The sequence below is a fragment of the Grampus griseus genome (assembly GCF_964374135.1).
Source record: "Grampus griseus genome assembly, chromosome: 4".
Classification (NCBI taxonomy): Eukaryota; Metazoa; Chordata; class Mammalia; order Artiodactyla; family Delphinidae; genus Grampus; species Grampus griseus.
In genome coordinates, this window is record NC_138997.1 from 29756168 (window position 1) to 29780648 (window position 24481).

The window sequence follows — 24481 nt, forward strand, 5'->3', positions numbered from 1 at the left end:
TCCAAACTGCAAATTACACAGAATTCACTGAATATATGACCAATTTAAACAAGCACAATCTACTTACAATCACTTTGACGTAGGTGGCAGGAAATACACCAGTCTGGTTTCTACATTTCCCCCTGTACCAATCTGTACCTATTTTTTCCAGAAGATAAACAATTTCTCCTGAAGTGAGGTTCAAATCATCAACTTGCTCTGTAACATAAAATAATTATGTATGATGAATTACCCTGCTTGCAGATCTGATTAAAGTAGCATTTAGTTCTGTCCACCGAGGCAGTATGTTCTACTGATTCTGAGAACAGGTTATACTAATCAAATTGACTTTAAAAATATATTATTTTTTCCTGGATATCGTTGTTATGAGCCTCCTCTTTTAAGATCAAATTAGATATATTTACCAGGCACTGATTGATAGGAAATGGTTAAAACACACACACACACACACAAAACATCGTGCTGGCCAAGGATTTTTCCTGTGTCAATATAAACCCTCTGCTGAATACATATTTTAACAATGAAAAGAGTTTTATAGACATGGTATAATATTCATATTATTCTCAACCATGCTTAAAAATCATTTCAATCTCAAAATATTAACTAAGGGAGTCCTACAGCTCTTTTGCAAATAAATTTACTCACAGTGAAATAAAAATCAGTCTACCAAGTGGATAAAAAACAGGTTATAAATAAATCAGGAATTTATTTTATTTGTAGCCTTGGATATAAAAGGTACTTAAAAATTGATTACAAAAATTTATATTATTTATTTATTTATTTATATTTATTTATTTTTGGCTGTGCTGGGTCTTCGTTGCTGCATGCAGGCTTTCTCTAGTTGTGGCTGGGGGGGCTACTCTTTGTTGCAGTGCACGGGCTCTAGGCGCATAGGCTTCAGTAGTTGCAGCACGTGGGCTCAGTAGTTGTGGCAAATGGGCTTAGTTGCTCCGCAGCATGTGGGATCTTCCCGGACCAGGGATCGAACCCGTGTCCCCTGCATTGGCAGGCGGATTCTTAACCACTGCGCCACCAGGGAAGTCCCTATTTTTTATTTTATACTCATTTCATAAGTAATAGCTGAGCTATGTGTGTTGGTTTTACAACCCTTAGGAGAAAAGAACTCCACTTATTAACTTCAAATTAATTTCATAACTGGTATTTGGTACCCCATTTTGAAAGAGTGAAAAAGTTTGCAACTGGTAGGCAATTTGCTAATTGTTCATTTGTAAGGGAAACACTCCTCCTCTCTCTGTCACAGGGAGTTTCAAAGGCAAAGCTATTACAGCTAAGCTTTCTGGAATGCCTGAGTAGAGTTGACTTTTCCTGAAGGTGGGGTGATGGATGAGATGACCTCTCCAGTCCAGGGCTCTGCTGGTGCAGAAAATGAGAAGGATGTCCTTGAGAGGTTAACCTGGGGAGGATGCCTGATCCCAGATCCTAGGGTTCTACCACTTTATTACTTATGTCCTTACCTGCCGGAAAATCATGAAGAACGACAGCATGAGGGGCACCACTGTCAACAGGCTTCTGAGCGTGGCTTGGATCCTTAGGGGGAAAACAGGGCGGTGAATGGAGTGTGCAGGATGGACGCTGGATTTATTATTCACTCTGAGACCATTTTATTTTTCCTCATTAGGGTCCTCTTGACACAATTACATTATGAGTGCAAGATGCAAACCACACAGTTGAGCCACACAAGGGAATCATTACCAAGTTGAAAAGGCACGTGTCCTTGCCAGAGGAAAACAGAAATAACTCTCAATTATAATATCCCTTAGCATTTTTTAAAGCAAGAGAGTAAAACAAAAGGAAATTACTTAATTTTTTTTTTTTTTTTAAAGCAGTACCTATTCTATCCTGAAGTAGTGGTTTTTGACCTTTTTACCTTTCAAGGGTCACTTTTCCCATAAACTGTGATCAGGACTAAACCTTAAGAACAGAGCCTTAAAAGCAGTCTCTTCATTAAGATGGGAAAAGAAAGAAGTTCTGCAATTTATGCTCTCGTCTTTTGTAATGAAAAGAGCTAATGACTTCCACAAAAGTATAATTCACAAAAAGTTAAAATCCATTTCGTTTATTACCACTTAACTGAATGCTTTCTCTAATTTGAAAGCCAACGCTACCTCTCATGCCTGGCCTAGATTTCCTATTTAATCTGAACGGTTTATTCACCAGTAATTCTAAGTAAACTAGCAAAGAGAATTCAGTATTCTCTACCCATCTAACCAAGTGCTTAGACTGGCCAGAGGAGAAGCTGAATTTGAAGAGTGACCATTTCTTATTGACAGGCAGCTGTTATTCTTAGTTTCTTTATATGAAGAGACAGGCTTATCCACATCATCATCATCAAATCTGACTGAAGGATATTATTTGAAATTATAACATTGGCAAACCTGTGGAATAAATGAAGGCAAATTTTGTGCCCTTTCTTTCTTTCTTTTTTTTTTTTTTTTGCGGTACACAGGCCTCTCACTGTTGTGGCCTCTCCCGTTGCAGAGCACAGGCTCTGGACGCGCAGGCTCAGCGGCCATGGCTCACGGGCCCAGCCGCTCCGCGGCATGCGGGATCTTCCCGGACCGGGGCACGAACCCGTGTCCCCTGCATCGGCAGGCGGACTCTCAACGACTGCGCCACCAGGGAAACCCTGTGCCCTTTCTTTTCTCTTCCCTCCTTCAATGGCTCCTGTCCCCTCAGGGCTCGCCCATCCCCTGGCCATGATGTTCAGCAGGGATCGAGGTCCACTCCTTCCACTTCTGCCCTGCAGCACCTTTGCTCGACTCTTTTCTGAATCAGTCAAAACGCACCTGCACAGGCACGCTGTCTTCTCTCATGTCAGCTGAATGGTAACAGAGGAACAGTTAATGGCAGCTCAGTGTATTAGTTTACCAAAGCAACATTGACATTTTCTTAGAGGATGCTCAGCGCTTTTCCCTAAATAAATGGGCATTATGGGAATTTCAGGGATTGTGGAAAGGAACTGTGAGATATTTTAAGCCTAGAGGGCTTTAAAAATTATTATTTACACAATTATTACATGTGTGTATGTGTGGTTTTCATTTTTTCTGATTTACATCTGTGGAAAAAGGAATGACCACTCACTAAGGGGTGTTAGGCTAGATGGCTTTCCATCTGCTGGAAAAAGTAAAGTCAGAGGCCTACCCCACACCAAACACAAACATGAACCTCCAGATGGACCAAGATCTAAACACAAGCCTGAGAAGGTAGAAGAGGTGGGATAGTAACCTGGGCCTCCCAGTTTCCCTTCTCTGCCTTCCATGCATGGCTACCCCTGGAATGCTGCTCATCACCTTGGCCTGGCAGATGAAGGGCGAGAGGCACAGGTGAACAGGGTTGCCCACAGGGGTCTGTACAACTCAGACCATACCATTAGGGTGGGTATCTGGGAGGAAAATCCAACATATTTCAAAGCTCTTTCTAGTATGACAGTATGGCTATAATGGTTAATACTAATGAGTAAAAAGAATAGCTAACATCAGGACTTCCCTGGCGGTCCAGTGGTTAGGGCTCCGCACTTCCACTGCAGGGGGCACGGGTTCTATCCCTGGTCGGGGAACTAAGATCTCATATGCCGTGCAGTGCCGCCAAAAAAAAAAAAAAAAGCTGATATTCACTGTTCACCCACTATGCACTACTCACTGTGTTAAACACCTTATATGCATTAATTAGCTCATTTAATTTTTTAAGCACCTTTGAGATATAATTCATATACCACAAAATTCACCCATTTAAAGTGCACCTAGGTTTAGTATATTCACAGAATCGTGTGACCATCACCACAATCTAACTTTAGAACATTTTTATCACTCCCTCAGGAAGCCTCCCACCCATCAGCAGTCTCTCCCCACTCACCCTCCCCTCAGCCCTGGGCAACCACTAATCTACCTTCTGGATTTACCTATTCTGGACTTAATATAAATGGAATCATAATGATAAATCAAGTGTATAATCAACTCTGTGAGGAATTATCATACATATTATTTCACATATTAAAAAAATGAAGTTCAGAGAGGTCAAATCACCGCCTCAGGTAGTGGGAGGGAAACTGAAACCCGCGTCTGTACTGAGAGCCAAGTGAGGTGACAGTCCCCCGCCTCCCAGCTCTGACAGCCCAGCCTCAACTGATACTCTGCAGTGCCTTCTGTTGACTAAGGTAGGGGAAAGCAGAACACATTTTTAGAAATATTTACCTTAAAACTAAGCTTTCAAATAGGTAAGTTTTATTTTTCTAAAAAAAATGTCCTGTTAGCCATGACCCAGAGCCTAAGAGAGGCTCCACTTTAGTGTCACCAGCTGTCGGCCCTCAGCGGCCACCTCTCTGCCAGTCTACAGCACAAGCCTGAGTATGATAATGTTTCAAGTGGACGAAACTGTGGGCTTCTATAAAAGAACAACTTGTAAGTTTTTCAGCTTCTATTTTCATCGAGGAGAGCTTTTTGACAGTACAACTCCCATGGTTACCCATCAGTGTGCTCTGAGAGAGGAAGAAGAGCGGTGACAGATGTTATGCTGCATCAAAACAGAAAACGAGTTAACAGAAGAACCCTCCCCGTGTGGACCCAAGTCAGAAATCTCAGTATCCCAGCCGTAGCTAGCGTAAGACATAGCTTTGCTGCTCTCCGAAATTCAAATTTTTAGTTTCTTAGCAAACCTCAAATGATAAGCTGCCTTCTAAGAAGAAAGAATTGGACGAGGTTATGAAAACTAGGCTGAATGACAAACGAAGTACTTTACTTGGTTTAAATGACAGATGGGTCTCATTTTTCATGTTTGCTACATTACCTAATAGATGGTGAAAATTTAACTGGATACCTTAAGAAGCTCTTTTAAAAGTATAACTCTAGGGCTTTCCTGGTGGCACAGTGGTTAAGAATCCACCTACTACTGCAGGGGACACGGGTTTGATCCCTGGTCCGGGAAGATCCCACATGCCGCGGAGCAACTAAGCCCGTGAGCCACAACTACTGAGCCTGCGCTCTAAAGCCCGCGAGCCACAGCTGCTGAAGCCCATGAGCCTGGAGCCTGTGCTCCGCAACAAGAGAAGCCACTGTGATGAGAAGCCCGCGCACCGCAACAAAGAGTAGCCCCCGCTCGCCGCAACTAGAGAAAGCCCGCACCCAGCAATAAAGACCCAACTCAGCCATAAATAAATAAATAAAATAAAAATAAATATATATAACTCTATAAATTGTCCAATGGCATTTTTCTTGCTGAACAAACGACCTTCAATAATCATTATATTGGCGCTCCCACCTCTCGGGGATGGGTGTGTGGGGCGGGAAGATGGGAGCGGTGATGGAGGACGGGGGCGGGGAGGGCGAAGTCTCAGATTCCCAGGCGAGATCTGGGGTCCTGCAGCAGGCTGGGTGTGGAGAGGCTTCCAGGGGAGGCGCGGGGTCGGGCTGCCTCGGGCTGGGGTGTGAGCTGACCAGGAGGCGCCGAGTTGGGCGGGGGGTGGCAACCCTCGGAGGTTCCAGTTTGCCAAAGGGCGCAGGTTGACGTTTGGTGTGGGGAAGCCTTGGGAAGCGGGTCGGGGTTTGGGTAAATGGTAACGGGGCGGTGTGGGGGTGTGTGTGCGCGCGTGCGCGGGCGTGTGCAGAGACCACCTTTTTCCCCCTTGGAGAAACTTTAGGGACGGAAGAGTAGATAAGCTTTGGGTCAACGAGACGAAGGAGTAGGTGAACTTTGGGATGACCTGGGCGGGAAGAACAGGTAAGCTTTGGGGTGCAGTTTGGTGGGGGTTGAATTTAAGGGAGAGTCGCTTAGAAGGTCAAGGCCCTGACCTTGGAATAGGGTTTGGGTGAACTGGGGAGCTGGTTAAAGACCTAGATCTTAGGTTACAAAAAATGACTTTGGATTTGGTGATGGGAAGGGGTACGTGGGGCGTCAGAGCAGTCCGTGTCCCAAGGCGGGGCTTGGGTATGCGGGCAGAGCTATGAGGACTGTGGGAGAGTTGGGGTGGGGTGGGGTCAGACGCCCCCCGAAGTTCAGAGGGCTCCTGGCGGGTGAGCCAGCCCCTCTTGGGTTCTTTGTGCCTCTCCAGCTCAGTAGCGCAGCGGGCAAGGCAGGTGCCGTGGCCCTGACCGAAGGGGTGGGTGATGAGGTGACCATCCTTTTCGCGGCGCGTGCCTGCCTTCCGGTTCCGGCTCTCGCCTGTGCCGCAGCACACACTGCCGAGGGCGCTGACCCACTGCCCCAGCCGTCAGGGACCCCGACACCGACACAGCCCAGAGGAGCCATGGCAGTCACCAACAGCATCGGAGGGGAGGCCCCAGGAGCCGAGACCCCCAGCCTGAGACGCAGAGGTCAGGCTGCACAGCCAGAGCCTGGCGTGGGGCTCCCAGCAACGCCGCCGCCTCCAGACGCCCCCCAGGAGCCCCCAGTACTTCGGCTGAAATTCCTCAACGATTCAGAGCAGGTGGCCAGGGCCTGGCCCCATGACACCATCGGCTCCCTGAAAAGGACCCAATTTCCTGGCCGGGAACAGCACGTGCGACTCATCTACCAAGGGCAGCTGTTAGAAGACGACACCCAGACCCTGGGCAGCCTTCACCTCCCTCCTAACTGCATTCTCCATTGCCACGTGCCCACTCGGGAGGGTCCCCCACACCCACCCTGCCCACCGGGGTCAGAGCCAGTCCCCTCTGGGCTGGCCGCAGGTGGCCAGCTGCTGCTGCTCTGGGACTGCCAGATCCAGTACCGGCCCTTCTTTCCCTGGACCGCCACTCTGGGTCTGGCCGGCTTCACCCTGCTCCACAGTCTTCTGGCCTTTGCCGTGTTCCGCCCGTAGTGCCTCCACGAGCTCTTGGCAGTGTTGCTGGCCCCTCCGGACCTTGCTCCCCATGACACGGCGGGAGCTGCTGTCTGCCTAGGCCTGCCTCTCCGACCTGCCTCTTCCCGCCACCCTGGAGCCCAGCCCTGTGCCGCAGAGCACTCCAGGGGCCAGTGGAGGCCCCTCCCTGTGACCTTCATGGCTCTGGGCCATCCCCCGGGGCAGCTGGCCCTCTGCACCCACTAACAGTCAGCTCCTCTGGGTCAGACAGCTGCTGTTGCTGCCCCGGCGCTGGGCAGAGCTGGGCCACGCCCCTGGGCCCTTCTTAGTGTTCTGCCTGAGAATCCAGCCTCCTCTAGTCCCTGACAGCTCCTTGGGCTTATTTAGGGACTCCAGGACTGAGGGGCTGGAGAAGGGGAGCTGGGAGGGGTGGAGGGGGTTCTCTGGAACATGTGCAGATTAAATAACTGTGAAGTTTAAAAAAAAAAAAAAATCATTGTATTCTCCCAGGCTCGACAAATTGTTAGGCCTAAATTGTGACTTCAGGTTGTTGGAACATCTCATTTCATTATGTTTATGGGCTATAAGCAGAGAAATGAGGTTTATATTAAGCTTAAATCTTAAAGGGAAGTATTTTTTAATGTCAGGCTTAGCATTTCTAGGGCTGCCTTTAAAATAATTATCCATTCTGTTAGAAAACTAATCTCTAGTACTTTGGTAAACATGTTTACATTACTTCAAAAATAAACAGCTCTCACGGATGAAAATTAATGACTGAGTGTCCTGGCTGCTGTAAGTCAGCACGATGCGAGAAAGGCAAAACACATGGTAGTCACTCTGTATCAAAGTGATTAGTATGGTAGTGGCAAGTCTCTTAGAAGTAATTTACTCTTAAAATGGAATAAAACGCTACCGTAATTTTTACTCTGGTTAAAATAAACGTGCTAATAAAAACCTGAGAATGAGCTATAATTAATAGTTCTATGGAATGTGCTGCCACGTGTGATATGAAGGCGGTACAATATTAATTCCTCACGTTCGGCCTGCTTCTGAGATGTTCATCAAGTGGGGTGATGATCTTCATGTGAGACAGGTGAACTCTGCCAGCGGCGGCTCCCTTCCGGCACTCCAAGTAATTACCTTCCACCTGCTTCAGTATCACAAGGACGTCCCCACGCTGGAAGGTACGATATCACTCTCTGAAGCAATTATTATTTAATAAAACATTATTACTTTTTCCACATTTTAATCTTTGGAGCCTAAAGCATTTATAATAACGTGTAAAACAGTAACAGAGGCCAGAGATTTTTTTTTTTTACATTAGTCAGTAAAGAAAGAGCTCTACTTTACCTTACAAGAAAGTTCTCCAGGGTTTTGCGGGACAATGTCTTCACTGGCAATTCCGTGAGGCACAGACAGCTTAAACATAAACCAATAAAAGGATTATTCACGATCAAATAACCTCGTCCTAAGCGGCTGATCACGCGGGGATTTGGCACGTTCGCCTGCAGTATAACCTCCCGCAGTTAAGCTCTTCACTCGGCTTCCTCAAGCTCGGGATCTAGTTGGTGGGGCTGCCGTTTCTCAGGCTGCTCAGAGTCCTCGGGGGCCTGGGGCTGAGCCCACAGGACCTTGGCAGCTGAAGGTGGCCTAAAGTTCCCTTAACAACCACATCCAGGAAGTTCTGCTCTACAGGACAAGGTCCACCAAGTCCCCAGGGCGTCGGAAGGGTAAATACTCAGCACCTGACCCCACGGCCTTCAGTTCAGGGGCGGCTGATAGGGGACTGGAGCCTCCCCTGCGGGGTTGGACTGGCCGCTTCCATCCGCCTTCAATCTCATCTGCTCCTGCAGTCGCTCTGGTACAAGCATCTACTTAAACCCATCTCATTGCCTGACCTCAGTCATTCCTGGTCCACTCAGCCCTGTCTGATCTTAGAATGGCTTTTACTCTGGCCAGAGAACTCTGTTCCCCGCCTTGGTAAATTCTGGCTGTTGAGCGCGGGTCGGAGGGCCTATGCAATATAAAAGGCATGCCCAGGACATGGGATCACACAAGCTCGCTTCCAAAAAGGAAAGGGAGGCTGCACTCAGGAGCAAAGAGGTAGAGTACGAGGGTGTGGCCCTGGGGGGCTGCTCCCCAGCATCTCTGTCAGAGCACCAGGGTGCCCAAGGTACCCAGGTTACCCTGGTTAGCAATTTAATGGTGGGGCGGCCACCAGGAACAATGAGGGATTTAAGGAATTATTTCGTAAAGAGACACACTAATACACCGTCATTTTGAATTTATTAATTTATTAATTTCTTTGAGTTGTTCAAATGCTTTGTTGACATTATACCGCTATGCTAAGACCTATAAGCAAAATCTCATTCCCCCAAATGAGGCTCTTGACACGGGACAGCCAATGCAAGCAGAGACTTTACAGTTAGTAACACTACTTTCTGGGTTGTTTTTGGCTGCACAGCATGGCTTGCGGGATCTTAGTTCCCCGACCAGGGATCGAACCAGTGCCCCCTGCAGTGGAAGCGCAGAGTCCTAACCACTGGACCGCTGGGGAAGCCCCACTAACACTATTTTCTTAGTATGGCCTAATGGTAAAGAGCATGGGCTCAGAGCCAGTCAGTCTGTGCTCGAATCTTGGCTCTACCATTACTGGATGTGTGACCCTGGACAGGCTACTTAATCTCTCTGAGTCTTATTTTCTTCATCTGTATAATAGAGATAATAATAGTATCTACTTCACAGGGTTGGTGTGAGGAATAAATGAGTTATTTATACATAAAGTGCTTCGAGGAATGCCTGGCTTATAAGTATTCAACACATCAGCTACTGCTTTTATTTATTCATTATTTTTAAGTATCCTATCCCAAAGTACACCCCTGGGTTTTAGCAATTAAAATTTTATCAGTTTAAATGAATATGAATATATATGAATATCCTACCTCCTTCTTATCTGTCTACATCCTTCCCTTAGGAAGATGAAAAAAATCCTAAATTGCTTAAAGTGAAAACAATTTCCAGCTCAGTGATGGAAATGTAGAACAATATGAAATGAATAATTGCTGTTCTTGTTAAGACCTACTGCTGTACAATTGTTTTAAAAAGTGCCAACACCCCTGCTCTCCTTATCATCTTAATTTGTTCTAGATTTCATCAGGTTAACCTGACCAAAATAGAGAGAGCACATCAACTCCGAAGACAAAGGTCATATGATGAGAAAAACATTCAAAGGGAACAAAATTAATATCTCAACTATCTCAATTACTGATGAAAACTTCTAACTGGTAACTATTAAATGGACCATGATAATCAGGTTTACAAAAGTGGAAAATGAGGGAAAAACCATCCATTTTAATAAGAACTTTCTACTTCAAATTTTACTCTGTGGGCAAGGCAGCTATAAGATATAAACTATATCAAGATATGAATATAATATCTGGCAGAGATACTCCCATCAGTGTAACCTACTGGGTCAGGTTTTTCAGAGTTTCTGTTTGGTCAAGCCAGACAGCAGGTTGCAATCCTTGTCTGCCCTACTTCCTTTTCCTATATTTCTCCTAATAATGAAACCCTGTTTTAAAAGACCTAGGTTTAAACATGGCCTACTTGTCTAAAGCACTCAGTGTCAAGGGGCAATTCCACAGTTGTCTCATCATCTTTTTCTAAGGAATAAGGATCTTACGTATACTTTAGGACAAACCTCTTGACCACAAACATTTTTTTTTTTTTTTTTTTTACGGTACGCGGGCCTCCCACTGCCGTAGCCTCTCCCGCCGCGGAGCACAGGCTCTGGGCCCGCAGGCCCAGCGGCCATGGCCCACGGGCCCAGCCGCTCCGCGGCATGTGGGATCCTCCCGGACCGGGGCACGAACCCGTGTCCCCTGCATCGGCAGGCGGACTCTCAACCACTGCGCCACCAGGGAAGCCCGACCACAAACATTTTTAAAAGCTAAATTTACCATGTATTTCCTGTAGAGAGGGTGTCCTGGTTTGGGGCGAGGGGGCAGCACCGGGTCTTGATTTTTAAGGACTTGACTCTTGGCTTTTGAGAGTCCAGATGCCAGGTTACTTGTTTTTTTCTGAAGATCCATGTCAGAAGAAGACCGATTAAAAGGCAGCTTTTTATCTGCTGCTCTGGTTGCAGGAAGTTTTGGGGGAGGTGGTCTCTCAGGGGCCCCCTTGGGAGGAGGCTGTCGAGCTAGTACGCCTTTTCCATTCACAGGTCTGAAAATCAACGTGGTAGCTGTGAGTCAGTGTTTGATCGATAGTAGGTTCTGTTTTGTCCTTTCTTACACACACACACACACACACACACACACACACAGCGTTTTGCTAGTGTAAATACCATTTAATGAAACATGCAGGCTATGCTATTTTTTAGCAAATGACTGCTGCATTAAACATTATATTATTTGAAGAAATGCCATGATGTTCCAGCTTCCTCTTATCTTGTACTACATATTCATTAGTTCAAGACAAACAAGCATTTACTATCATGAGCTCTTTAAGGCTCCATTTGCTCTTAAACACACCATGACTGTTTCAGAAAACTAAGGACTTTCTACCAAAGTCTGAGATGAAAAGCTTATAGTAAGATATCAGGTATACGTGATGGAGTCTTGTACATAATTAGAAAAGGTACGTCAAACTCCCCTAATATTCATGTTATAGGAATCATTATTAAAACACTAATTTAGATTAATATAAAGAAAGCTAGTTCTGAAAATGGGACAGGACAATTATTACTTTGAAAGCCTTTCCTTAATCCCTATGATAAAAATAATGTCGAACATAGTAATGTCTTATGATAACATCACAGTTTTTTGTCTAAATAGCCCTGGAACTCAGGAGGGCTGGTCACCTCTGAGCTCATGAGGCCTGTCTCCCTTTGGAAATGCCAAAAACCAGGCTGGTTTCTGGGAACAGGGAGAGAGCGAGCGAGTGTGTGTATGTATGTATGTGTGTGTGTGTATACGCGCGTGTGTGTTCCAGAAGTGGAGTTTTAGGTTCAGAAAGGAGTCTTGTTCATTTGTTTGAGGAAAAGTAATAGATATCCATGTTTGTGCTCTGTCAGTTTTTGGATTGTGTTAAAAAAGGAGCAGAGACTCCTACACCTGCTGTCAGAAGCAGACTGTGGGCTAGTGGCCTGGGTGAATTTGTGAGTTAAATGTATCTCTAAAAGAAGATCGAAGGCCAGCAACACTCAGTTTTCATGATAGAAAAGAGAGTCCAGTCTCGGAGTCATTAGTTTTTCTCTAACTGACTTTTTAGAAGTTTTCCCATGCTTACTTACCTCGGTGGCAACTTTGGGGGTCCTCGCACAGAACCTCCTGACTGACCAGCATGGTCAGATTCCTGCAAGTATCAGAGAATGATTTTTAGTTAAGATGAATCTGAAACAAGAGCTTTTCAAGAGGAATTATGGACAGATTTTGGGCTGGATCTATAAAGTGGAAATGTAGCTGAATTACAGAAAGGAGATTAAAAGAATTTTTTAGTCTTAAGCAATATTAACTCATTTCTCATTCCTACCTACATTGTCCATGTCACAATGCAAGTGAAAACAGAGGAAGAGGCTGGCGCAGGGAGGGGGGTGTCCTGCTACTGTGGACACCAGCCCAACCAACTGCACTGCATGGTTACACATCCAGCATGTTCTGAGGAATTAAGGATGCTGTTTAAATCATGTTGGGTTACACAGCAGCAATTTAAGCAGACATTGTAGGGAATTTTTAAAAAATATGGCAGCTATCTATCCCATGACAACATTTAACATATGCAGTGCTCCTAAGTTTAAACACATAGTAAGTGAGGTGGTGATCAGTTTGTTTTGCTTAGAACAGGCAGATCTCTCATACTGGATGGTTTCCACATTGTGTGGTGGGTTTTGAACTGGAAGGAGGTGGAACACAACAGAAGCTTAAGGGGTGGCCTGAAAGGAAGGCATGTGAGGAAGAACAGAAAAGGCCAAAGAAAGCAGACAGCTTAGCTTGTACCACTACAGCAAAGGGGTTGGATGTACTGAGAAGAATTTTGTAGGAAAAAGAAAAGGGGGATAGTGCGAAAAACAAAAGATAGGGAGAGTTGGAATGTTTTGGCCTGAAAGTAGATGAGAGAAATTGGAAGTATGGGGATCAACAAGAAGATTTTTTCAGAAGGGGTTCAAACTGTGCTAATTAAATAGGTTTTCCGAACATGTTATGGTCCAGGGATTGGGAAATGAGTATAATACATGGAAAACATTTTCAGATATTCTGTTGAATGAGAAGTCAAAGGATCTTAAAGCCAAGACTTCTGTTTTTTAGGGAAAAGTCTTCACTAAATCCTTCTAATTCTGATTCTCTTTTTTCACCTTTCCTACTTTCTAAGCCCTCATCACTGACCTCCAGGAAATAATATTTCTCCAAGACCACCTGAGAGGGAAAAATGCCAGCTCTTTAAAATTATACTGCCTTTTTAAAAAAAATTTATTTATCTTATTTATTTATTTTTGGCTGCGTTGGGTCTTTGCTGCTGCGCATGGGCTTTCTCTAGTTGTGGCGAGCGGGGGCTACTCTTCGTTGCGGTGCGCGGGCTTCCCATTGCAGTGGCTTCTCTTGTTGTGGAGCATGGGCTCTAGGTGCGCGGGCTCAGTAGTTGTGGCACGTGGGCTCAGTTGTTGTGGTTCGTGGGTTCTACAGCGCAGGCTCAGTAGTTGTGGCACATGGGCTTAGCTGCTCCGTGGCATGTGGGATCTTCCCGGACCAGGACTCAAACCCGTGTCCCCTGCATTGGCAGGCGGATTCTTAACCACTGCACCACCAGGGAAGCCCATATACTGCCTTTTTCTGTAAAAGAGGTTTAACTATAGCTTGGAAATCTTTGGGCTAATCCAGGCTGTTTTCCCCCTTCTTATCTTACAAATGAGTTAAAACTCACTTCTATGGTTTTTAATTCAAACTGAATGTTTACAAGTTTTCCTTAAATACCAAATGATTAATTGCTAATAACTGCGATCGCATGAATATGTTTCAGTGTTTTATAATCCCATTTTGAAAAACAAATTAAGCTTGCCCTTAAAACTTGGTTTCACTAATGAACTCAGTTAATGTAGTGAGGCAAGTCACCAGCTCATAAACCCTGCAATATTCCAGGCTATCATCCATGCCTTATAAATACACGGTTGCCTATGTGCCCCCTGACAAATAACTGCTATGATACTTGAAAAACTCATTTATTTCTTTGGCTGCCTTTAAAATTAAAACAAACAAGCCAAGAGAAAAACACTCTAGCAGATAGGTAGGAACTTTTATAGCTTTCCTCAAAATTACAGTTGTTAGGCACCTTAATAATTAAGGGCAGATTTTTAAAAATATAGATATATAAATCTGACATGGAAAGTTATAGATGGTGTACTTTAATAAACACATACCATAAAATGCAAATCTTGTACCAAATATAGTTTTCTCTGATTGGTTTTACTTTTATGGGAAATCTTAAATATATTTTTAATTTCTCAATTTTCTACAATGAGCAAAAATAAATCAGCAAAAAAGGCAGCACACTCAAATCCCCCGGGAATGTTAGGCACATTCCAAAAGGCACTGCTGCACCTGACACGTCAAATACTGAGAGTAGGGGCTTGGTTCCTGTAGGAGCCACTGTCTCGTGTTTGCTAAAGTCCAGGTTTGTGTGCAGGTTCTGCTGACAGTCTTTGGAAGATTACTGATTAGGGATTTCCTGCTCTTCAATAGTCCACACATGAATGGAGCTCCTCTGTACCTGCTTTTTGTAGTTTTTCTCTAGCTCTGACATCCCTGAACTTTGGCTTCTGATGTGTTCCGGTAAGCATTTTAGCTCCTGGTGAAGTTGGTTTTTTGGCTTGTACTGCCCTGCAGATGCCATCTTTTTTTTTTTTTTTTTTTGTGGTACACGGGCCTCTCACTGCTGTGGCCTCTCCCGTTGCGGAGCACAGGCTCTGGACGCGCAGGCTCAGGAGCCATGGCTCACGGGCCCAGCCGCTCCGCGGCATGTGGGATCTTCCCAGACCGGGCACGAACCCGTGTCCCCTGCATCGGCAGGCGGATTCTCAACCCCTGCGCCACCAGGGAAGCCCGCAGCCATCTTTTTGTTCATGTTCTTTGGAATGGTTTCCTATATTCTAATTTCAAAATAATTCCGTTTTTTTGTTTGTTTTTTCAAAAAACAGATATTTCTTCCAAAACCATATTCTTGTCTGTTGGAATCACTGAGCAGCCTCTGAAGATGTGCCTTCTCTTTTTTTTCCAGGAATTGGTACCACTTCTCATGTTCTGAATTCATTAGCCATCTCCTATGCTGCAGCTGTGACTCCTTCCACCTTCTGGGCAGCGTCCCCTGACTCTCCTCTGGCACCGGCTGGCAGACACTTCGCGGGCGGCTCTGGCAGCCTTGGGTTTCCACAGAAGTGTCTGCTCCTGCTGAGAGAATAGTGCCAGTGGCTCCTGTGGTTCCTCACCCTGGATTCCCTCATCGTTTAAGTGAAGAAAGTGGGATTCTGCAACTACAGCCACCTTGTCCTGCGATGGAAAGTTCCCTGGCACTCAAGGCAGGAGAAATAGTCAAGGGTCTTTGTCCTGTGTGTCATCAGAAGACACAACTTTCAAAGACCGTGCCTTTCCTCATGGGTCATCAGAGTGGTGAAGCACTCTTTCTAGAGACCCTCCCCAACACCTGAAGCCATTCTGGCCTCTGATCTAAAATTCACTCAGTAACTGTAATTCTCAAAACCAAAGGAATTTCTGAGGCACAGTTTTGACTTTTGGGCCCCGGAAATCTAAGTGCATGACTTCAGCCAAATCATTTAACTTGGGGTCTTTTTCTCTCCTCTTCTTCCTTCAGATACAGTGTGTCTATTATGGTATGTATTCATTACAGTACAGCACAGTGCTTTGACCACGCCCCCCTCTGGCCCCCACCCTTTGTAAACAGCGCAGGACAGGATTTCCCTCATGTTGTTTATGCGAGATACAAACAGTTATGAATATGGTCCCTCTCCAGATGGCTTAGTTTATTCTAACTTCCTTTCCTTGTTTTTTCTAAAATGTTTGAGTTGCTTTGTGGACTGCTTAACACCAAATGGAATAATACTTAATTCCCCGCCCCCCCCCGGTACGCGGGCCTCTCACTGTTGTGGCCTCTCCCGTTGCGGATCACAGGCTCCGGATGCGCAGGCTCAGCGGCCACGGCTCACGGGCCCAGCCGCTCCGCGGCATGTGGGATCTTCCCAGACCGGGGCACGAACCCGTGTCCCCTGCATCGGCAGGCGGACTCTCAACCACTGCGCCACCAGGGAAGCCCAATACTTAATATTTTAATAGAGCTTTATGGGTTTACAAAGCCCATGACATGACTCAGTGAATGCTTTTGTATGCCTACTCATCATCCTCTCATTCCTCCTTACAACCCTTTAGAGTAGAAGCCAGTAACCTTCTCAAGTAACTTTTCCTCTATGGAAATTTGGGATTTTCCCATTCAACAATAGTATGGTGAAAGCCCTATCATCCTCTTTTGGGTCATCTTGGCCGTTTTTTTAAAAATTTTTTTGGCTCTGCTGCACGGCATGTGGAATCTTAGTTCCCTGACCAGGGATCAAACCCGCACCCCCTACACTGGAAGCGTGGAGTCTTAACCACCGGACTGCCAGGGAAGTCTCTAGCCCAGTTTTAATAAAAATTTATTACCAAGTATTTTGAAATGCAAGTGATCACTAAATTTTAATTCAGCCCACAGAAAAATCTCATTAACTTGACATTGGCTAATTCAATTTAATGTCTCCTTCGAAGAAATTTCTCTTCACTAGATGATTAGATGGGTTTGCATGTATAATAGCACAGTTAATGCACAAGTGTAAAACTATTATGAAGTTTGAACTGAAAATTTTGCTCAAAGACTTTAAGAACTGGTTTCTTTTGAAACAAACCTTAAAGATAATCTATCATATGGGAATTTGAAAAAGTATAGAAAAACAGTATCGAGGTTGAAATTAAAAAAAAAAACTTTTTACCACCATCTGTTAACAAGTACATGATAAAGCACTACTTTTTAAATTTAAAAAATAATTCTCTCCTAAATTTCAGATGAACAAATTCTTATGATAATTATCTTAAAATTATGTCACTATTTCAGTATTTTATTTTTTTAAAGATCTATTTATTATTTATTTATTTTATTTTTGGCTGCATGAGGTCTTAGTTGTGGCATGCAGGATCTTCACTGAGGCATGTGGGATCTTTTGTTGTGGCGCACGGGCTGCTCTCTAGTTGAGGTGTGTGGGTTTTCTTTTCTCTAGTTGTGGCACGCAGCCTCCAGGGAGCATGGGCTCTGTAGTTGTGGTGCACGGGTTCCAGGGCACGTGGACTCTGTAGTTTAAGGCACATGGGCTCTGGATGAGGTGCGTAGGCTCAGTATTTGTGGTGCGCGGGCTTAGTTGCCCCGTACGCGGCATGTGGGATTTTAGTGCCCTGACCAGGGATCGAACCTGCGTCCTTTGCATTGTAAGGCAGATTCTTTACCACTGAACCACCAGGGAAGTCCCTAATTTGGTATTTTAAATAAAACCTGATAATTGAACTAAATCTTTCCACAAAATTTAAAGGGTTTTAGAGATTTTCAATAACTTTCTCATTATTAGTGCTATTTAAAAGACAATGCCATAATATCGGTATAGGGCAAATTATTTTATGATGAAGTACAATGAATTAGCCTAATTCTTTTATTTTATAGGAATTTAAAAAATATTAAGTAAGTACATGGAGCTTAGAAATTGGTTTTATCTGGCCAATAGTAAAATAATTTAGACATCAGCTGATTACTTAAAATTAGTGCATAGCTTAGTCTTCAACCTAAGATTACCTATAATGACCACTTACCAAGTTTCTAGTTCTGTTAGCATTACCGAGTTTTCCGGATACTGTGCTGAAGGTGTTTCCAATGGGTTTTTCAGTAGGGAGAGGAGGTGGGCTTTGTGGATCCTCCTCATGTGAACCTGGAAAAATAGCAGTAATTAATTAATCAATAATTTCTAGTCTTCCGGGGTTTCAAGGGATGAAATGATAACAGCTTGGTTCCCTATTAGGAAAATGGTTATTGTAAAAGATGCACACAGGGGCTTCCCTGGTGGCGCAGTGGTTGGGAGTCCGCCTGCCGATGCAGGGGATGCAGGTTCGTGCTCCGGTCCAGGAGGATCCCACATGCCGCGGAGCGGCTGGGCCCGTGAGCCATCGCCGCTGAGCCTGCGCGTCCGGAGCCTGTGCTCCGCAATGGGAGAGGCCGCAGCGGTGAGAGGCCCGCGTACCACAAAAAAAAAAAAAAAAAAAAGATGCACACAAAGAATGGAGAGCTAAGCAAATGAGAAAGGTATTCTGGCAAAGCTCAGAAAACTGATGAGCTAGTAGGCATCGGTTACTTTTTACCAAATGTTTTATAGAGATTAAAAATAATACTAAATAATTATAACAGCAAGCCAGCACTTGTTGAGAACCGTCTATGGGCCGCGCATTAAGTTAAGGCACTTTATTCATATACATTTCTCCAAACCAACCTCAATCTAAGTGCTAGGTCTGTTGAGTCTACTGGCTAGTAGCCACATGTGGCAATTTAAACTTAAATCTTAATTAAAATTAAATAAAGTTAAAATTTCAGTCCCTCAGTTGCATTAGCCACATTTCAACTGCTCAGTAGCCACATGTGGCTATTGGCTACCATATCGGACAGCACTATACTAGATAATATCCTACCCATTTTACAGATGAAGAAACTGACGCTGAGAAGAAAATAAATGCGCTAGCCAGGTCTTAATGCTAGTAATGGTCAGATGGGTTTGAAACCAAAAGCCTGTACGCATTGTAGTAAGGCATGCGGCTTCCTAATAGGTGGTGTATCCAACCCTCCCCCATCCAAATAATTAAATGTGTTTTCTAATATATTAGCTCCAGATTAATGGGCTTCATTGCTCCCATTTTAACAAGCAATAACTTTACATCCAAACTACATCCTTAACCCAGAGATAGTGCACTCCCAACTTATTTTAAAAAGAAGAAAACAAAGATGACCAGATTTAATTAGTGACAGCTAATTAAAATCTGTGTGCAAAACACTTGGAGAGAGGATGACTGTAACATACTAAAGGAGGCTAAAGCCAACTTTTACTGGTTCGGGCATTTAAAGGAGAGAGAGGAATTTTTCCCATTCAAATGAACACTCTCTGCTTCCATTTCACATGAAAAACTTATAACAAAACAAGAGGATGATTTGTCAGGTTCCTGTTTTATCCACAGACAGGAAAACAGTCTCAAAAGGGGAAAATACCCAGGCCAGCTCCTAGGAGAACAATGATTTAGAGACAGACGAGCGTTCTTAGTTGAGAGGCAGTGCTGCGTGGGGAATTAAGACACACACAGGGATGGTCCAACTCAGTCACCATCTTGAAGATTTTCTCTGTGCTGCAGTTTCCTTACTGAAGGGTACAAAGCAGTAAGAATATGAAAGCAGAGAGGAGATAGCTTATGGGAAGGAAGGGACATAGTAATTATCTGGTGTGGGTATGTGGGGGAGGGAGATTTTCAATTTCAAACTGTGTGGTCAGCAGAGTGCTCAGTGAGCAAAGTGGCATTTCAGCAAAGACCTGAAGGAACAGTGAAGGAGCGAGCCATGCAGAGATCTGGGGAAAGGACATCCTAGTCAGAAGAAACAGGTCCCCAGGGGAAGAAGCTGACAGGTTCAGAGCAAGGAGTTTTGCACCACAATGCTGTTCCTTTCTTTTCTTGTCCATTCCAAGTTCTTTTTCCTCCACAGCAATATATGCATTGCTTAATAATCGTAATAATAAAATTCTGGGGAACTGGTTGTTTTTTTGTTTTTTTGTTTTTGTTTTTCCAGTACGCAGGCCTCTCACTGTTGTGGCCTCTCCCGTCGCAGAGCACAGGCTCCGGACGCGCAGGCTCAGCGGCCATGGCTCACGGGCCCAGCCGCTCCGCGGCACGTGGGATCTTCCCGGACCGGGGCACGAACCCATGTCCCCTGCATCGGCAGGCGGACTCTCAACCCCTGCGCCACCAGGGAAGCCCTGGGGAACTGGTGTTTGATATACATAGATTCCCTAGGAACTGGCACTTCAGTTCTCTCACATATAGTGGTACAGAACTCAGCTTTCTAATAGTTCCTGGAGCTTTGTCAGGATAATAAATAAAGGTGCTTTCTCAATATACCCTTCTCAGGATTTCAGGACTATTAATCCAATTTATAAGTGTGTAGAAAAGAGTAAACACAGCAGGCCTGAGTTACAAGGTTGGTCCTTGCTGGCACCTAGGAACTTGCATTTTGGGAAGCTTCGCACCATTTCTAGAACAGATAAAACAAAAGAATATGGTTTATGCTGAACACCTGCTTTCCTTCTGGGAAATCTGGAATTTTGGTACATGCCCAAATTCCTAGAGGTGTCCATGTAACCAGCCCCCAACAAAAACCCTTGGGTATTGAGTCTCTGATGAGCTTCCCCGATTGACATTTCACATCTGAGTGGAGTTAGGTACACCCTGTGTGACTCCACTGGGAGAGGACTCCTAGAAACTTGTGCTGGTTTCCTCCAGACTTTGCCCCGGGCACCTTTTTCCTTTGCTGATTTTTGCTTCGCATACTTTTGCTATAATAAATCACAGCCACGAACACAACTATATGCTAAATCCTGTGAGTCCTCCTAGCAAATCGTCAAACATGGGGATCTGGGGGACCCTGACACATAGGAGAATACATTTAAATGTAAAAGTTGTATTACATAAAGCCACATGAGCTTCAGGTAATATTTATTATCATTCTATCTCACGCAGCTTATTAAAATCCCAAATACTTTTTTTTTTAAATGCTTGGCTTTGTTTGTTTGTTTGTTTTTGTTTATTTATTTATTTATTTTTCGCTGTGTTGGGTCCTCATTTCTGTGCGAGGGCTTTCTCTAGTTGTGGCAAGCAGGGGGCCACTCTTCATCGCAGTGTGCGGACCTCTCACAATTGCGGCCTCTCTTGTTGCGGAGCACAGGCTCCAGAAGCGCAGGCTCAGTAGTTGTGGCTCACGGGCCCAGCCGCTCCGCGGCATGTGGGATATTCCCAGACCAGGGCTCGAACCCGCGTCCCCTGCATTAGCAGGCAGACCCTCAACCACTGCGCCACCAGGGAAGCCCGCAAATACTTTTAACAAGGTAACAGTGAGCAGGCCGACAACCCGATGAGCTGTCCTGTCACTGATCTGTAGGCTATATAACACTGTCAAAAGAAACATACGACCAGTTCTTCAGTCTAACACTACCATATAAGCTCCTAAGAAGCGAGAACCCACTAGAATTTGGTACCCTTGACTTTCTCTCCTCCTCATTCTTCATAGAAACTCCGTTCAATCTTCTCACTACTTGGCTTAGAGCCATCAGTTAATAAAACCATCAACAGACTAAAACCAATATGATTCTTCCAGGTAGTATTTTATAGAGAAACCATACCCCTAAACTAAGTTTCATGGCATTCCAGGGGATGCCTACAGTGTAACCCTGGGATGCTGCAGGTGAAGGACTGGGACACTTGCTCTGCTGTTGGCAGGAATGGAGTGGCAGAATCTTGTTAGACAAAGGCAAGGATGCAACTGGGCTGTGCAAAAGCACTAAAGGAAATGAAAGGAAAGCAGAGGCTCACAGAGAAAGCTGTGTGATCACCCAGGAACTGCTCTGGAACCCACTGTATGTGCATTCATGTGCATACATACTCACGCTTTTTCTAATCTCTAGGGCCTAAGGTAAACAGTTCTGGCCCTCTTGGCTTCTCTCTTATGATAATATCAGATGTATCTGCAGGACTTATTAAATAAAATTCATCCAAAATTTCATTTATTTTAACACTGAAAAATCAAGTAAGGAAGTGTATGAAAACGTAGTGTTGGGGCTTCCCTGGTGGCGCAGTGGTTGAGAGTCCGCCTGCTGATGCAGGGGACGCGGGTTCGTGCCCCAGACCGGGAAGATCCCACATGCCGCGGAGCGGCTGGGCCCGTGAGCTATGGCCGCTGAGCCTGCACGTCGGAGCCTGTGCTCCGCAACGGGAGAGGCCACAACAGTGAGAGGCCTGCGTACCATAAAAACAAAACAAAACAAAACAAAAAAACCCCGTAGTGTTTTACAAATTAAAATAATATTTTTATACACTGTTATGTTTTTATAACTCTTGGTTACTCCCCTTCAGACAACTCACACATAGCTATATTTAGATTATGCTCATTGGAGTAATACACTCCTGACAGACATATACAACTGTATTTGCTATCAGTTTCAAAACTTTCCTACCAAATCTTTACTACTGGCACTAACATACGATATTACAATTACTCTGAGTTTCAGCCTCCCTCTATTCTTTCTGCCTCAGACAATGTTAAAGAGAAGTAAAAACCAAATTTACTGTACTGGACTTCCCTGGTGGCACAGTGGTTAAGAATCCGCCTACCAATGCAGGGGACATGGGTTCGAGCCCTGGCCTGGGAAGATCCCACATGCCACGGAGCAACTAAGCCCATGTGCCACAACAACTGAACCTGCGCTCTAGAGCCCGCAAGCCAAAACTACTGAGCCCGTGTGCTGCAACTACTGAAGTCCGTGTGCTCTAGGGCCCATGTGCCAGAACTACTGAGCCTGCACGCCTAGAGCTCATGCTCTGCAAAAAGGGAAGCCACCGCAATGAAAAGCCCGTGCACTGCAACAAAGAGTAGTCCCCGCTCGCCACAACTAGAGAAAGCCTGCATGCAGCAACGAAGACCCAATGCAGCCAAAAATAAATTAAAAAAATCCAAAAAAATAAAATTTGCTGTACTAATTGTCTAAAGAATTATGAGAAAACAACTTGCTTTTAAATGTTCTCGAGGGGAGGACCTTCAAGATGGCGGAGGAGTAAGACGTGGAGATCACATTCCTCCCCACAAATACATCAAAAATACGTCTACATGTGGAACAACTCCTACAGAACACCTAATGAATGCTGGCAGAAGACCTCAGACTTCCCAAAAGGCAAGAAACTCCCCACGTACCTGGGCAGGTCAAAAGAAAAAACAGAGACAAAAGAATAGGGATGGGACCTGCAACTCTGGGAGGGAGCTGTGAAGGAGGAAAAGTTTCTACACACTAGGAAGCCCCTTCACTGGTGGAGATGAGGGGTGTGGCGGGGGGGGAAGCTTCGGAGCCACAGAGGAGAGCACAGCAACAGGGGTGCGGAGGGCAAAGCGGAGAGATTCCCGCACAGAGGATCGGTGCCGACCAGCACTCACCAGCCCGAGAGGCTTGTCTGCTCACCCACTGGGGTGGGTGGGGGCTGGGAGCTGAGGCTCGGGCTTCCGAGGTCAGATCCCAGGGAGAGGACTGGGGTTGGCTGCGTGAACACAGCCCGAAGGGGGCTAGTGTGCCACAGCTAGCTAGAAGGGAGTCCGGGAAAAAGTCTGGAACGGCCTAAGAGGTAAGAGACCATTGTTTCGGGGTGTGCAAGGAGAGGGGATTCAGAGCAACGCCAAATCGAGCTCCAGAGACGGGCGCAAGCTGCGGCTATCAGCACGGACCCCAGAGACAGGCATGAAATGCTAAGGCTGCTGCTGCAGCCACCAAGAAGCCTGCGTGCAAGCACAGGTCACTATCCACCCCTCCCCTCTTGGGAGCCTGTGCAACCCGCCCCTGTCAGGGTCCCGTGATCCAGGGACAACTTCCCAGGGAGAGCACATGGCACGCCTCAGGCTGGTGCAACGTCACACCAGCCTCTGCCACCACAGGCTCGCCCCGCATTCCGTACCACTCCCTCTCCCCAGCCTGAGTGAGCCAGAGCCCCCTAATCAGCTGCTACTTTAACCCCGTCCTGTCTGGGCAGGAAACAGATGCCCTCAGGCGACCTACATGCAGAGGCGGGGCCAAATCCAAAGCTGAACCCCAGGAGCTGTGGGAAAAAAGAAGAGGAAGGGAAATCTCTCCCAGCAGCCTCAGGAGCAGCGGATTAAAGCTCCATAATCACCTTGATGTACCCTGCATCTGTGGAATATCTGAATAGAAAACAATCCCAAAATTGAGGCAGGGGACTCTGGGAGCAACTGTAGACTTGGGGTTTGCTATCTGCATCTAATTTGTTTCTGGTTTTAGGTTTATCTTAGTTTAATATTTAGAGCTTATTATCACTGGTAGATTTGTTTATTGATTTGGTTGCTCTCTTCCTTTTTTTTTTTTTGCGGTACGCGGGCCTCTCACTGTTGTGGCCTCTCCTGTTGTGGAGCACAGGCTCCAGACACGCAGGCTCAGCGGCCATGGCTCACGGGCCCAGCTGCTCCGCGGCACGTGGGATCTTCCCGGACCGGGGCACGAACCCGTGTCGCCTGCATCAGCAGGCGGACTCTCAACCACTGTGCCACCAGGGAAGCCCCCCTTTAAAAAAAAAAAAATATATATATATATATATATATATTTTTTTTTTTTCCTTTTTCTCTTTTTGTGAGTGTGTATGTGTATGCTTCTTTGTGTGATCTTGTCTGTATAGCTTTGCTTTTACCATTTGTCCTAGGGTTCTGTCTGTTGTTTTTTTCTTTGTTTGTTTTATGGTTAATTTTTTAGTATAGTTTTTAGCACCTGTTATCATTGGTGGATTTGTTTACTAGTTTGCTTGCTCTCTTCTTTTT

General features: G+C 45.3%; 2 protein-coding genes across 8 annotated transcripts in view; one reads left to right on the forward strand and one right to left on the reverse strand.

Annotated features, from left to right (window-relative positions):
• The window catches only part of SH3D19 (SH3 domain containing 19), a 178863-nt gene that overhangs the window by 14058 nt on the left and 140324 nt on the right, over window positions 1–24481 (reverse strand). For 6 of the 7 annotated variants that reach the window (XM_082652859.1, XM_082652858.1, XM_082652856.1 and 3 more), the window contains 7 exons: window positions 17683–17798; window positions 12087–12148; window positions 10753–11017; window positions 8144–8212; window positions 7830–7970; window positions 1476–1548; window positions 68–198 (listed from right to left, as the gene is read on the reverse strand). In XM_082652859.1, the coding sequence (XP_082508985.1) occupies window positions 68–198; window positions 1476–1548; window positions 7830–7970; window positions 8144–8212; window positions 10753–11017; window positions 12087–12148; window positions 17683–17798 (857 nt within the window). The remainder of the gene's footprint in view (window positions 1–67; window positions 199–1475; window positions 1549–7829; window positions 7971–8143; window positions 8213–10752; window positions 11018–12086; window positions 12149–17682; window positions 17799–24481) is intronic. The other variant, XM_082652860.1, reaches the window with a different exon arrangement.
• Window positions 5957–6811, forward strand: LOC309821503 (transmembrane and ubiquitin-like domain-containing protein 1; the record flags this gene model as incomplete). Its single annotated transcript, XM_082652871.1, has 1 exon — window positions 5957–6811. One exon carries the CDS (start codon window positions 5957–5959, stop codon window positions 6809–6811), a length of 855 nt encoding a protein of 284 aa, XP_082508997.1.